The 16,132-nt window shown below is 49.2% G+C and overlaps 1 protein-coding gene across 3 annotated transcripts in view; it reads right to left on the reverse strand.

The window, feature by feature from the left end:
• The window catches only part of ASTN2 (astrotactin 2), an 852,746-nt gene that overhangs the window by 241,667 nt on the left and 594,947 nt on the right, over positions 1 to 16,132 (reverse strand). For all 3 annotated transcript variants that reach the window (XM_012768786.3, XM_012768785.2, XM_012768780.2), the window contains 3 exons: positions 9,533 to 9,657; positions 5,462 to 5,566; positions 2,264 to 2,443 (listed from right to left, as the gene is read on the reverse strand). In XM_012768786.3, the coding sequence (XP_012624240.1) occupies positions 2,264 to 2,443; positions 5,462 to 5,566; positions 9,533 to 9,657 (410 nt within the window). The remainder of the gene's footprint in view (positions 1 to 2,263; positions 2,444 to 5,461; positions 5,567 to 9,532; positions 9,658 to 16,132) is intronic.

The raw sequence follows: 16,132 nt of genomic DNA on the forward strand, positions 1-16,132 counted from the left end.
AGCTCTGCCCCCAGAGTTCTCAGCCTCCAAGCCCGGATTCCTCTTGGCCTGGTTCCCAGTGTTTAGAAGATGTCAGTGGCACATAACTCATGGTGGGGAGAGAAAGGGCGCCAGCTAACTCTGAGTCCCAGGGGTTCCTTCAGCTCTGCAGAGGCCAATCCCAGGTTCTCATCTCCCCACTCCCTAGCATCACTCCCACACTTACAAAATAAAACCCGAGTGTCTGATCTGCTATCTAGGTGGTCGCAGCAGGTGGAGACAGAGAGGGAGAAATGTACGCAGCATGGTTGGGTGGGCTGGGATATACCCCCTGTGCTCTTCTTGGGAGCAAGTATGGAGGACAAAAGGAAGAAAAGTGCCTTTGCAAACTAGAAGCCCAGAGCGGAAAGCACCATGTTCACCCGACAAGTTTGAGGCAAAGCCAGGTCTTGAAGGGGGTGGTCCCCTGGCTGCTGTTTCGGCATTCTTTCAGTGCCCCACCCCCCCATCTTCATTGTAACAGATTCCATGCATTCACCATACAAGGGATAGAATCTTCTGCAATGAGAAAGTCAAGTCCAAGGCCCAAAGGCAGCCAAGGATGGAGATGGGTGGGATATAGCAACAGAGTGGTGTCCCGGGCCCCAAATGTGGCATGAAGCAAATTAGTTCAGTGGCCACAGTGAGCAAAGGTTTTTATAAACATAACCTAATTGTATTACTTCAAAGTCCTGAAGCTTATTGCCCTGTTTAATGATGTGTCACATTATTTATAAGGTAGCACAATGAGACTTCTATTGATTTAATGCACTTCCTTAAAGACTGTCATTGTCACAGCCATAAAATGGAGCTATTCCCAGACAACTCAATTATATCCCTTGTGCCCATAAACCTCCTCGCGCCCCACACAGTTGCACACAGGAAACAGGAAGGGGAGAGAGCAAGACTGGGGATGCAAAGCCCCCAGGGACAGAAGGGGAGGGTTCTGGAGACAGCAAAGCCATGTGGACCAGGACCCCATCTAGTTAGGAATGTGCGGTCACATGAGAAGAACAGGATGGGGGCGCGGAACACCCCAGAGTGGCCTCAGCTCTTCCAAGGGGAGCTGTGTGCAAGCTTTCTTCCCCACTCCTGGCCCTAGTTTGCCCAACTGCAAAGCTCAATGAGATCCTTAAGATCCCTTCTGGCTCCCACATTCTGAGGTTTTATAAATTATGGTTGATTTCATTCTTAGAGACGGAGCAGTTCAGCCATACGAAGAAGATGCAAGCAAGTTTTTAACATTGCTCCTCACCCTTTCCATCAACAGAGAGTCTTTCTTTTACAATTAGTTAATAATAGTAGTATTAATTACAACAATGAGCACTTCAGTGTAGTTAAAAGAGGGAAAGAGTGTGGGCTTTTGCAGCCATGGTTCCAATCCTGCAGTTGGAGCCTTGGGTTCCACTCCCGGCCCTGCTACTTATTAGCTGTGTGTCTATGAATACTTGACTTGGCAGGTCTGAGACTCATTTTCTCATATGCGACATGGGAGTATGAGTACACTGACCTATTAAAATACATATATGCACTTGTGCAGTATCTCCAACTTTCTCAAAACACTATTATATAAAGCACTTCCTTTCATCGCGGGAAGCAGACAAGAATACCTGTCCATTTGGTCCCCATTTCACAGGAAGGGAAGACTGAGGTAGGAAGAAAATGACCTCCCCAAGGTGCTTGGGTGGCAGAGACTGGTCTCTTGATTCTGGGCTGGGGAATTTCAATTTTGATAATAGCTGAGAATGAGAGGGAAGAAATGTCTGGTGACCCTTCCTGAGGATAAAAGCCTCTTTCCATTGGACAGACTAGAGACTGTCCCCTTGGACATAAGGTGATTTCCTTTTATCCAGAGGAGCAGGAGTTCTTAGTTTCTCCCAAGAAGCGTGGAGAAAAGAAGGTGTCAGGAGACACCACTCACCGGCCCCCTCTTCGGCAGTTGTTTCCAGGAGAGGATGCAGGAAACAAAGCTGGCGTGAGAAGGCAAGAGTTCTGCAGTCCGGGACACTAACGTGGGGCCTCGGGAAATGTCTGAGCTGAAAGAATCTCTAGAGATCATCATATGGTCCCTCACTCTGCCCACGGTAAAACCGGAGCCCAGAGCAAGGCAGGCACCTGCCTAGGGCCACACAGCTTACATGTGGCAGAGCCGGGACGGAGACCCAAGGCAGCTCCTCTGTCTCCCCCGCCGCCTTCCCGCTACACCCTGCCTGGCCACCGCCTCCAGCAGGCACTCCGGGCTTACCTTTCTGATACTGGAGCCACAGCTGCTGCTGCACCTTTTTGCTGGGGAAGTGGATGATGCAGGTGAGCTCGGAGCCGTAGAGGGCCTCCGCGATGTAGTGGGAGCCGTAGTGCTGGATGAAGGACAGCAGCTCCTCCCGACTGCTCTCCTTGGTCAGGATCTTGAGGACGTTGGTGAAGCCTGGACAGGAGGGGTGACACGTGGAGGTGGTCAGATCCGGGCGGCGGTGGCAGCACATTGACAGGGGCAGGGGGCTCTTTCCAGCCTGGCACCTTCCCCTTCACCGCGGTGGCAGCCTGGTGGCTGCACTAGTTCTGACATGCACACCATCCCATCACTCACGCAGCAAAGAACGCTCCCTGTCTCTCTGGCAGTCACACAAGGCGCCACGACCAAGAGGGAATCTATAGGAGACGGAGGCCTAAACTCAGTGACCTAGACCGTGGGGACTTGAGAGTCACCATCAGAAAGTCAAAACTGATGTCTACTGACTGCCCAATCGCTATGCACTGGGGAAGCTGCTAGATGTTTCCCCCTCTTTCTCCAACTTAACCCCAGCCTCAGCAGTATGACCTTGACCACAACGACTCCCGCTGTGTAATGAGCAAGTCAGAGCAGGGAGACTGTGAGTGACCTGCTTTGGCCCTCCAGCTAGAGGAGCTGGATTCAAACCCACTTTGGTCTTCACTCCCTAGTGCATGCACTTTCTACTGCAGTAAATAAACCAGGGCTCCAACTATCCACAGCTGGATTCCTGGGGCTGCATTCACCCAGGCTCAGCATATATTCTGTGCCCACAGATCTGATTCCCGGTTTCATTTCCTGTAGCATTGCTTCCCTTTTGATCTCTGCTGTTGCTGCCTTGGAACAGTGGTGTGTTCTGTTTCCCTAGCTTGCCACGGAGCCTTCCGGCTGCTCTATTTCCCCTGGTCTTGTGCTAAGTCCTCAGTACCCAGTGCTGGCCTGCACAGCACCCAGTAACAGTTGTCTCTCCCCTCTCCGTCCTCAAATAGGCACATGAACAGCTGTTCTTCCAGGGGTGCTGAGACCTTCCTGAGCTCCTCCTTGCTACTGGATAGGTAGCAAGGATAGGTAGCAAGGTCCTGACCAGTGGCCTTGTCTGGGCATCCATGACTCCAAGGTCAAGCCAAGACCAGACTTGAGCTCTAGCCAAGTCAGTTTTCTTATTCATCCTGAATGTGACCTGGCATTTCCATCATCCCTTCTTCCCTTACATCCTTGCTAACCCCGACATGCACACACATCCATGTCCACCTGGTATGGCCTCATTTGGTGCTAAGTCACACCCATGCCTCCAGGCCCCTGGAAGTCACCGCTCCTCCAAGACGCCTTTCACACCGTGTGGCCAGCAGGACCCACTCTCTGCACCTTCAACACACACCACCTTGGAGTCAGAAGCTTTATCTTATTTGTCTCTGAATCTGCCTCACCTCCACCCAGCCAGGTACACGGCACAGCTCCCAGGACACCACAAACACATCAACCACGATGACTGCAAGAACAACCGACTTCGTGCCACATCAAAGTAAAATGTAAAAGAGCAAGCTCCTCTCCAGCATTAAAAACGAGCTCCAATTTGCCAACATTTGATTTATAAAGGGGTTTCCAGGAGCGTCGTTATTGATTAATTAAAGCAGATACACCTCTGTAGTTCTAATAGGAACATCACAGTCTTACAAGCATAGCATGCGTGTGTTGGGGGGACAGAAATAGGGGCTCAGAGAATGCGTGTTTGATTAGAACAACCCCTTTCCATCAACCTGTTAACTCGTGCAGCTGGGTAATTAATACAGCTGTGTCAGTAATGAGACGGTTTCTGTTAAGTAACAAACAACAATACCATGGAGATACCCTGTGGCTCTTATGCAGGCAGACAAAACTGCAATCAAATCCCTGCTCTGCTCCCTGCCCTGCCACTTACTAGCTGTGTGACCTTGGGCAAGTTCCTTAACCTCTCTGACTTTCAGTTTCCTTATCTGGAGAAAAGTGTGATAAATAATGCCTTCCTCATAGGACTGTTCCAAGTCATAAGAAATGAAACATTCTAAAGCATTTGGCAGATGTCAGCAATAATTACTATTTGTACTTCCCAGAGGGTGAAGTCCTCCAATTCCCAGGCTAAAAGAGCTCCATTTTGCTGGTGAGCAAAGTGATATTGAAAAGGAAAAGAACTCACAGATAATTAGGGGACACTCAGACAATAAACCAGTGACAGCATTATGAGTAAGAGCCAGGGTAGAAAATGACAGGTCTCATCTTCCCAGGTTCATTCATTCATTTCTTTTCTTTTCTTTTTTTTTTTTTAAGAGTTTCTTTATGTATTTTTTTAATTCCTCCATCATACATAAGCACCAACAACGTGTTGATTATCTGTTAGTTTCTGAGTATACTGAATAAATAAGACCACAGTCCTCAGGTCAGTGTGGGAGACAGACAAGATTCAGATATGAATGAAGCACTTAGTGCTTTGATATAGCTATTCAAGCACGGGGAATTCTTTGGGGTTATTTTGAGGGGAATGGAGACAGGGGAGGCATCGTAGATAGAACAGTATATATTCCCAAGGCAAAGAGATCCAGGCAGAGGGAACAGCATGTGCAAAGTCACAGAGGCATGAAAGAACATGTCCCTTTGTGAGCACTACAAATTGTCCCCATCCGCTGGAGCTTAGGGTTCATGTGGGTAAAGTGTGGGTGACGCATGTATGAGAATGGGGAGGGGGTTATTTATTATTGTTGTATAGGAGATAGGCAGAAAAAGGAATTAGCTAGGAGAGCACAGAGGAATTGGTGCCTGAGAAGAATTCACAATTCACAACACTGAGATACTTCGAGAACATAAACGTGACTTCGACTGCCATTTATCCCCACTCTCCTCCTACTCATCTATCCACACGCTGCTCAGATATCCCTCTCTCCAGGAAGCCTCTTGGACTCCCCCAGGATGGACAGCTCCCTCTTCTGTGCCGCGGCTACCCCACGACTGTGTTCACCCTGCCGTCTGTCAGCTTGTCCGGCCACCCTCCCTGGGAGCTCTGCGGTGGCGGGTGGCAGGGAGGGGCGCAGCCTCATTTCCTCAGCATCCCCAGTGCCGACACAGGCCCTCGCACACCCGAGGTCCTTGGGGACGTGTGCTGAATCACTCCAAGTCCCTTGGCTGCCGGGCAGTGGGCCTCACCTGCTGAGAGCGTGATGGTGCTGAGCTTCACCCGGTAGAGGTTGCTCCGGACCCGCCACTGCTGCACCATGGGGTAGCCCATGGCCTCGTCGTACCTGATGTCTCCTGGGAGAGGAAATAAGATGGTCCCATAAGCCCAGAACGTAGACGCTTCACACCACAATACCCACCCTGCAGTTCTCGGCTCCGGGTAATGGCCACCTCTTCGAAGTGCAGGCTTTCATTGGGGTTGACGATTCTATCTAAACCCCACCTCCAGCCCTCTTTCCTGGCCTCTGATCTCAGCCCCACCCCTGATTTTTTTCTCTGCTCAGCAGCTTGCAAGGCTCCTTTACCTACAAGCAAGAGTGACCACAGGTCAGATTGACGTCCCACCTCACCCCCTTGGCAACTTGCCACTGGGCACTAGACATCTCAGTGCCTTTGTTTCCCCATCTGACACTGCAACTATCTCTGATGAACTCATTTCACAGGCATATTGTGAGACTCCAATCAGGTAACAGAAGTGGAAGCCCTTTCGTAAACCAGAAATGCAGAACATGTTGGCCAAGGGTCAGCAAACTACTAGGCATTTGTTACGTACTATCTATAGCTGCTCTCTCATTACCCTAGCCAAATTGAGCAGTTCCAGCAGAGACCTCCTGCAAAATCTAACAGCCCAATTATCTGCCCCTTTGTTTCCAGACCCCTGTATAGACTATTGCTTAACATGGAAACATGGATATTCATGAGCATCATGTAAATACAGGCTAAAGAAAGTTAAACTGTATAATTTCTCAGCACCTTGAATAGACTGATATGCATTTTAAAATTCCATGAAGGTAGTGTGCAAACTTCTTTGATTATAGAACCCCTTTTGCACACAGGGTCCACCAGAGCTCACGTTTTGTAGAATCCATTTCTGGAAACATACGTATAAACAAAAAATAAACTAAGGAAAAACACAAATAAAACATTAGCAAGGGATTAACTTTGGGTGATGTGTGTATGAAAAATCCTTGTTTTCTGATTTATATTCACTTCCATTTTCTAAATTTTCTACCCTAAGCTTTTCCAACTGTCTTCTCTATAATCAAGGAAAAAAATACATAAAAAAGAAATGCTAGTCCCATCAGCAGTTATTATTACTGTTGTTATATAGCCATGCTTTCTTGTGCCTCTGCAAATGCAGGCACATTTTCTATCCTTTTCTCTTGTCCCCTGGTGAGTAGGCACTTATAGAGATATTTGATACCAAGATTAAAATGAGAATCTCATTGGAACAAATGATTTCTTCCTGGACATTACTGCAGTATTAAAGTTGTCCATTACTGTCAACTTTTTTTTTTTTTTCCTCTTTAGCCTTTTCAGGAATAATACAATTTTTTTTTAGAGACTTTCATTTTAAAGTAAAATATTCACAATCCCCAAAGATATGTCCACTGGAGCAAGGTTGTTTTGTTATAAATATGTCCTCTCTGTTTATCTGCTCTGCTTCTCCTGAACTTCCTTTGCAGAGGCTGGGGAGAAAAGGGGAGCAGGTGGAGGGAGGAAGGACAGGGCTGTGTTTCTGACTGAAGGCAAAAAAAAAATTAAAAAACAACCTGCACAAGGACACCCAGACATGGAGCTGGGCAGCCTCTGCCCCTCCGATTACTGCTCCTCCCTGTGCAAAGCAGCTTGGTGGGGCTGTTCGCAACCAAGGCCCGTCTCCAACAAGGGGGGGCAGAAGATTTTGATGCAGGCTGTCGAGACAGCTCTTTCACTTAGGGGCATGATGTCCAAAAGGGAGAAAAAAATATTTCTGATTATCAAGTAATTTATAAAACCATCTTCTCTGCTGCTCACCCCATCCCTGGGCTACCTCATAAATGGCCATCTCTTCTTCCCCCACTTCCTCCATCCTTGCTCTTTCCTGGATTCAAGCCTAGAATATAGGCCTCTCCAGTGGAATGTCAGCTTCTTGAGGCTGAGGCCATGGTCTGTATTATTCCCACTTCTCCTGCGGAGCCTAGAACAGAGCCCGACACACAGTAGTCGCTCAGTAAATACCTATTAACTGACTCACTCTCTCACTCTAATCCTGATCCTAAATCCATTCCTGGGTTCCTCTGTCCCTGACTCCTGCTCTAGCTCAGATCCCCAGCTGGGAATTAGATGGCATGAAGCTCTGGGATGGGGGAAGAATTATCCTGGGTGATTAAATTAAAGAAAAATACTTGAAATGTAGCAGTTTCTTTCTTAGGGGAAAACTTCGAAGATTCCTGAGTCAAAACAAATGATCACAACAGTTTGTACCACTAATGGAGACCCATAGTATACCAAGCATTTTATATACATGATTGCTATTTCTCCCTAGCATTTTGAAAAAGATATTTGTTATATTGTGTACTTTAGAAGGAGAAACTGAGGCTCAGAGAGGGAAACCGCCCAAGGACATACACTGATCAGTGACAGATTTCAGGGACCTTTCCATTATAGCACCACACACCCCTCCTCCCATGGACCATGGGAATGTAGTGAACTCCCCATCACTGGGGGCATCCAAAGAAGCATAATCACTTGGGACAGATATTGTAGACCTGATTCCTCATCAGGAAGGCGGATTGGACTAGATGCCGTTATGACGCATGTCAGCTCTGAAATCCCATGATCTTATGAAAAATATAAATTAAGGAAGATATAGAAGTTTGTGGACTCATTTTACAAGGTGCTTTTTACATCCATGCAGCATCAGCTTTGGGGTCCAGACAGACCGGGCTTCATCCGGATGTGACTGTGGACTGGCCACATGGCCTGGGAGGAGTGCCTGGCCTTCTGACCAGCTTACAGGGGGACAATAATGCCCGTGCAGGGTCACATGGGTTAATGCATAAGAAGCGCCTGGCCTTCAGGGCGCCCCCAACACATGTGGGTTCTCTCCTGTGTCTACGCCAGGCATCCTCAAACTATGGCCCACCGAGGACATTGATCCGGCCCGCCGGGTGTTTTTGCTGCCGCTGCCTGTCCTGCTTAGCAGCCAACTGGTCCCAGGCCCACGGTGCGCATGTATGGAATGTGCCATGCTCTCTAACGGCCCTCCAACGGTCTGAGGGACAGTGAACTGGCCCCCTGTTTAAAAGGTTTGAGGACCCCTGGTCTATGCCATTTTATGGGAAAGGCTCGTGACGGTTAGATGACTTGCCTGAGGTCTCCCAGAGCTCGCAAGTGATGGGGACGGTGGCATTTAAACCTAAGTGTGTCACACTACAAGGTCTTCCCCAGGGACCACTGCCCTCTCGGCGAGTCAGCGAGAGAGCTGGGTCATCCACCGTCAGGGTGACCATTCTCTCTTATCCCCGTGGATAAGACACACAACTCCTATGTTGCAAAGCAGAGTCAAGACCCTTATATCTCAGGACATTTCTCAACAAAAGGGTGGGAGAGGAACTAGGAGAAGAAAAGGAGGAGCAGAAGGACATCCTGGGGCGGGACAGAAAATATGGAGTCTCAGGACAGCCTGCAAAAGACAATGTCCCCATAGGGAGAGACAGAGGTCAGCGGGGGTGAGGGGGGGGTTGGGGGTGGGGTGGGGAAGAGCAGCTGAGTGAAATGAAAAGGGCAAAAGACTTGTTGCTATGGCACCCAGGTTCTAGTCCTGGCAGATATGCTGTGTGGCCTCGGGCTGGTCCCTTCACCTCTCTGAGCCTAGATTCCTTATGTACAAAATAGGAAAAAGAATCCACACCCGATGAAAGGCTCAGGGCCCACGTACCCAAAACAAGCTGTGTGACTCAAGTGCTTTCAAGCAGGAGAGCCTCTTGGCTGGAGTGTCCACTGACTTTACTTTAGAATGACTTAAAAATGAACCAAGAGCACAAAACACTGAAAGTGAAAAAAATATCAGAAAACTGTCAATGAGAGTGAGAAATGTTTTGAGACTCAGACACGGAGGCTATACCCTCACGGAGAAGGAGCGCGCCTGTTCTGGGAGAGGCACCTCGGCGAGGCCCGGCTGGGCCCGTCGTGGATCTGCTGCGGGCCGGCGTGCACCTGCAGACCAGGGGTGTGTGGTCAGGGAGCCTGCGGAGGGTTCCAGCACGTGGGTCTTACCCGTGAGCAACTGGAGGTCCGGGAGGGGCTCGGAGAGGACCCCCCGGCACTGCTCCTCCACCGGCAGCGGGATCACCAACAGCCCGTCGGCCAGCTGGGGGAAGTCCTTGATGAAGTTGTTCTCCCTGTGGAGAGGAGCAGAGAGACTGCCAGAGCCAGACAGCGGAGGCCGCGGGGGCCGCGGGGCGAGGGGGCAGGATGCTGAGGTCAGAGTAGACACTCCGGGGTGGGTGGCTTTGCTGCGATGCCTCTGGCTCCCGCAATCCTAGCTCCGAGGATGTGGCTATAAGCTCCTGAACCAAGCTGGCTGTGGTTCCAATTCTGGTCCCACTATTCACTTGCAGTGAGACCCCGAGCAAGCTACTGTTCCTCTCAGAACCTCAGTTTCCTTGCCTATAAAGTGAGACTTAGATCTCAGGGCTGCTGTACACACTTAATGGGATAAAGCTGCCGACTGTTTAAGACACACTGTTCTATCAACTGTATGCTGGGCCGCCAAACATCCCCTCGCAAAACAATGACGGTGTTGAGCCAGGATGTGTGAGGGGACAGAGACTAGCGTGGAGTGTTCGAAGAACAAGGGGGGGCAAGATTAAGCTGAAGAAAGGAAGACTTGGACAAATAGGTGTTTGTTAAACTGAAAGGGCCCTGTGAGATTGTTTTTTGTGGAGGGGGAGGGGTGTTCAAACTCCTTCTTTTACAGATGGGGAAACTGAGGCTGGGAGAAGGGGAGTGATTTGCTCAATGACAACGAATGGGTTAGATGCAAACTTCCACCTCCTGACTCCCAGGCTAGTGCTCGTTTCCCTGCCCTAACTTTTTTAGGTACCTCTATCCCTTCCCTGTAGGGCAATCCCAGGGAACAGAAGACAGACCTCTGAACAAAGGTAGTTTTAAGAGGATGGTGGTGACAGTGCAGCACAGGGAGGCAGGCTTCATTATTTTGGGCAATAGACCTGCCTAAAAACAGATAGCCTGCCAAGAGAGGTGGTGAGCTTCCTGTTACTAGGGGTGAGCAAGCAGGAAACTTGACAGCCAACTGGCATGGATGGTATGGAGGGCATTTCTGTATTCAATATGACTTTTGAGGTTCCTTCATAGTCAGAGAACCTCAGAGTTAGAAACACTAATGACAATCTGGAGAAGAGCAGGAGAGGGAGGAGGAGGGGGAGGAGAAGAATAGGAAGGAGAGTGTGTGTGACTTCATTCGGCCACCCCGGAATGGGCAACCTTGAAATGAAACCGAGAAAGACAAAAACACAAACATGTGACGCCAAAGCAATGCCTTTGAAGCCTGGATCTCAGGCAGTTCAAAAGCAGCTATAAAAGTGTCAAGTGGCCTGGGTCACCTTCCCCGTCTGTACTCTATGTCCCTGCATCCCATCCCAGGCATCTTTGAAGCTCATCATCGACTCATTCTTTTAGTGAGCACCCCTGAGCCCAGAGGATGTGACATTACCACCATCTTCAACATCACCAGCACCACCATCATCACCGTCGTCATTGTCATTGTCATCTCTATTATTTACTGAACCCTTATAATTTGCTAGGATCTAGCTAAGCACTTTACATACATTTTATCATTTAATCTTCACAGTGACCCTGCGTGATAGATATTACTATCTTTAAATTACAGAGGAGTAACAATGAGATCCGGTGGTACTAGGTGGGAAAATTGGTGTTCAAACCCAGGCTGCCTGGGCCTGGGAATATCTGCCCAGGCATGCATGTGCAGGATGGGGAATTTTGAGGTCCACACTTGCCATTCAAGCATGCTATTGTGTGTGGGTGTGCCCTGTCTGCCTGTGGAGTCACGCTTGTTTGTCTATGTGTGCATGTGATCATGGGTTCTACCCCAGTGGCTGGTCTTTGGTCTGTCTGCAAACCTGGGAGTGTGGAAGGACAATATGATCAGAAAATGACAGCCTTCTAGTCGATGTTACATGTAACGTGTAACACTGGCCAGGGTTTAGGGAACTAAGTTTTCTCATGCCTCCTTGTGAGGTAGTCTCTTGTGATATAGATCTTCTCTCAAAGACGTAGCAGGATGGAGGGGCATGCCATGTCCTGGTCAGCCAACCAGCATATGCTGAGCACATCCTCAGGGTGGGGCCTTGTGCTGCAAGCTATGGACACAGAGATAGACTTGACTGTCCCTTTGTCTTCCCCACCTAGTAGGAGAGACACCAATCGCCCATGCAGAATAGTCCGTGGGGCCTCCTATCAGGAATTCTGGGTGGGCTGGATGCTTCTGCACAAGGGCCCCTTCCCCATGAGACCCCAACGGTAGTCCTTCTGGGTAGGACAGGCCAAGGGTGGAGAGGTGGCGATGGCTCTGAAGACTGGCCTCCAGTTCTGCCCATACCTCATCCTAGCTGTGTAACCTGGAACAAACCACCCAAACCTCAATTTTCTCATCTGTAAAATGGGGATCATAAAGCTACTCACAGCCTGCCTTAGTGGAGCAGCAATAATAATAATAATCACAGCCATTTACTGAACACCTACTGTGCACCAGGCACAGTTACAAGTACTTTACATTTAGTCCCCACCCAGCCCTATGGAGTACGTGCCGTTACGATCCCCAGTTTGGAGCCTGAAAAGCTGAAGTACAAAGCGGTCACATAACGGCTGGGAAGTGGGACATCCCAGAGGCCACACTCCTCATCACTGCTCAGGTGCAGTGTGCTAGAGACCTGCCTGTGATAGACACAGCTGTCAGAGCTGCAAGGACCACAGTGCCACTGGGTGCATAGAGCCTGGACAGGCTGTGGCCCAGGGAAGGACCTGCCGCCCATTAAAACGTGACTGCCCACCAGGGGCTCTGTCCCCGGTATGACCTCACCAAGCCTCGTGCCGATGCCATGGGATAGACAGTGATCACATTCTTCATTAACTGATGGGGAAATGAGCTTTGAAGACGTAATATGATTTCCGTGGACTTACACACTGAGTGCATTTGAGAAATGGGATCTGAAGGCAAATCCATCTTTTTTCACTTAACCGCCCAGGGGTCTCCATTTAAAACCTCTGGAAATATGTTTATAATTGCAGAGGAGGGAAGGTAGTGCCACCCTCCCTGCCCCCACGTCCCTTTCCTCCAATCCCTCTGCCTTCTTGTCAAGTCAATCTTAGCTTTGTGGGGAAATCTGACCCTGGAGGGACTTTGGGAGGGCGGGGTAGGTGGGGTAGCTGGCGGTGACACTCCTCCTTGGAGGAAGGCTTTCCCCTCTAACTTTCCAGGAAACAGAGACACGCATGAGAAGGAGGGAGGAGACGGAGGGTGGGAGTTAGCTGGCCAGCGGGGGAGGCTGGGAGAGAGGAGGCAGGCAGGAGAGGAGCAAGCACCAGATGACAAGATTACGCCTGGTCTCTCAGGTACGGGGTCCCTCTTGGCTGCTTGGGCAATGGGCACGAGACTTGCATGGCCTCTGCCAGCAGAGGGCGCCCAGGGCCTTCGCATCCACCAGCTCTGTCGGGAGGCAAAACGCGCATGGGAACACCTGCCATAGGGGATGGTCCCTCTGGGCTGAGACCCTCAGGGAAGCCCAGACAGCAGCTCCCCAGCCTGCCAGCCTGGGAAAGGCAGGGGGCTGGCTTAATCTCAGGGGGTCAGAAACCGAATCCAGACTCTCAGAGCTCATGTGCATGGGCAGTAAAAACTACTAGGTAACTCTCTCTCATAGTAGAAAGAATAAGATTTACTAAGATTTATTGATTGCATTTATTGATCATTATCTGTGTTGTTTAAGGTGTGTCAAGAGTGTGCACGTGAGAGAGATTTTAACCTCACTCGAACTCTGTGAGACAACTGCTATCCTTAGTCCCATTTTATAGATGAAGAAACAGATGTTCAGGGAGGTTAAGGCACTTGTCCAACCGAGACCCATAGTCAGGAGGTGGCAGTGTCCAAGCCCGTATTCCAACCGCTCCAGCTCATGCCTGGCACTTGGCAAGCACATGTTCCCTGAATCAATACAAAGCCTGCACCCTCGGTCACATGCGTATGAGACCTGGAAGTTCCACTGTTTTGTTCTCTGCCACAGGGGCATGTGCTTTTGTGCTCAAGGATTTCCCTGTATGTGCATGTGTATGTGCATGTTTACGTGGATGTCAGGCCGGGCGCGGTGGCTCACGTCTGTAATCCTAGCACTCTGGGAGGCCAAGGCGGGTGGATTGCTTGAGGTCAGGAGTTTGAAACCAGCCTAAGCAAGAGCAAGACCCCGTCTCTACTATAAATAGAAAGAAATTAACTGGCCAATTAATATATATAGAAAAAATTAGCTGGGCATGGTGGTGCATGCCTGTAGTCCCAGCTACTCGTGAGGCTGAGGCAGGAGGATTGCTTGAGCCCAGGAGTTTGAGGTTGCTGTGAGCTAGGCTGACGCCATGGCACTCACTCTAGCCTGGGCAACACAGTAAGACTCTGTCTCAAAAAAAAAAAAAGTGGATGTCGTGTTTCATTTAGCAAGAGGGTCACTGTTTAGACAAACATCTCTCAAAAGATATCTATAAAAACTATTCAATTTCAGTGGACACTATAGGGAAATGACTCATTGAATTTTTACAATATTAATAGTAGATCCTGGGCCCTGGGGACCCTGGGAATGAAAGGTCTCACTCATTCCATAGATACTTATCGAGGGTCTATCCTGTTTCAGGGACTGTTTTGGACACTAGGGACATAGCAGTGGAAAATCAGAGGTGTCTCCATTTGTAAAGACCGGGAGGGGACCCGAAGGTTGTATTAAGGTCTACAAGACCCCTGACTATCTAGCTCCTGCTGCCTTAGTTTTTGAGCCACTGTCCCCTGGACCACTGTTCTCCTGCTGTTCCAACTGTCTTTAAGATCCTCTTACAGGGAGAGCATGCTCTCGTCCTACAAGTCCACTAGGACTTGTCTTCTCTCTGGGAGGGAAGTTCTTCCCCTCCTCCGCACCCGGACAACAACTAGTCATCATTCACATTGTACATTATTTCACTGCCTTTGAGAAATCTTCCCAGGATCAGTTCTCCTGTTAAACACTCTTATAGTATCTTGCTGTTTCCTTCCATGAAAGGCTTCATAGTTTATATATTATACATGTGCTCATGGGAGACCTTGTTGGACACCTGCCTTTACCACTAGACTGTTTCAGTTCCATGTGAGCCAACACTGTGCCTCCAAGATATAGTCCCCCAGGACCTGACAGTGCTAACCAAGTAAAACTGAGTAAAATATTGGTGCACCATGACCATTTGTTGAAGCAATGAAGGAAGGAAACCAGAAACAATGGTAATGTATGCATGAGCCATATCTTTTGATGAAGCCCTTTCATAGGGTCCCAGGATGCTTCAGGAACTAAGGAATATTTGGAATTTGAGTCTAAACTTCCGGTTTTTCCATAAGAAGCTTCTAAACCTGCTGTCTTCCCTCCCCTAACTTCCTAAGTCCATAAACACCCTGGCCCCCCTGTAGCTTAGACAGAAGGGCCAGGGACCACTGAGCTAGTTCGGACCAGATGGGAAAAGGGGATCTCCCTAGGCAGGGGTTGGCTGGACCTCCCCTTGTTGATGTGCACATGGGCATTCAGGTGGGAGTGGGCTAAGGTGAGGAACACCAGCAGACAGCAAAAGGCTCCATTCAAAAACCACCTCTTCCATGACACCATTCCAGCTCTCCCCAGCTAGAATAAATCTTTCCTATCACTTTAATCTTATGCCTCTTGTTCATGAAAAGATTCCAGAAGTAGCCTTGGGATCTGGTGGTAGAAACAGCATGGGTTTACAAGTCACGCAGACATGGATCCACATTCTGGTTATGTGATCGTGGGAGAGTCACTTATGAGCCTTAGTGACTTCATCTGTAAATTGGGGGTAATGAGTTCAGCTTAAAAGGGTTGGGAGGAGGATTTATGTAAAATTATCTTTAATGCTAATTTCTTTTCTTGAATCCCACACTTGATTCTGAGTCTCTTCAAGGGTCTCAGAGAGCCTAACACAGTGCCTGGCTCACAGTACATGCCCCGAGCATCTGCTGAACCTTGTGCAGAGGTGAGAGGCAAGCCTCTTTACCCTCCAATGCCACCTGTGCATGACCTCTAAGTGACGCAAATCCTACAAACCTTTCCAGTGAGGATACCTGTGCCTAGCAGCCTCCTTCTGATCAGCTGTGCGCACAGTAAAGACAGGAAAGGGGCCCGGACTCTGCCACTCTCCCCACCCTTCCCCAGGTCTTCGCTCCCTCTTCTACCCCTTTTGAGAATATGTTTGAGCATTTTGGATACATTAATACACAGCAAACATCCAGACCCTTCACCCCTCCGTTCTGGGGAAATTAGCATTTAAATTGAGGTATTTCAGGGAGGTAAATCACCCCAGAGCCAGGCAGCACTGTCTACAGCCTGTTTTTATTTGGGAAAAAGTAGGAACCTTGGTCTTGGAGCTATTGAGTCTGCAGGGAGGGGCCCACTCTCCCTGCCTGGGTCTCTGGATCTTCCTAGACCGCCCAGAACCTCGATAAAGGGTTGCATTAAACTCCCAGCACTGATGAGCACATCTCCCCTGGTTTATGCTGTGCCCGATCCCTCATCTCCAACTCAACTAAGGTTTTCTGCCAAG

The sequence above is a fragment of the Microcebus murinus genome, chromosome 12, assembly GCF_040939455.1.
Source record: "Microcebus murinus isolate Inina chromosome 12, M.murinus_Inina_mat1.0, whole genome shotgun sequence".
In the NCBI taxonomy this organism is placed as follows: Eukaryota; Metazoa; Chordata; class Mammalia; order Primates; family Cheirogaleidae; genus Microcebus; species Microcebus murinus.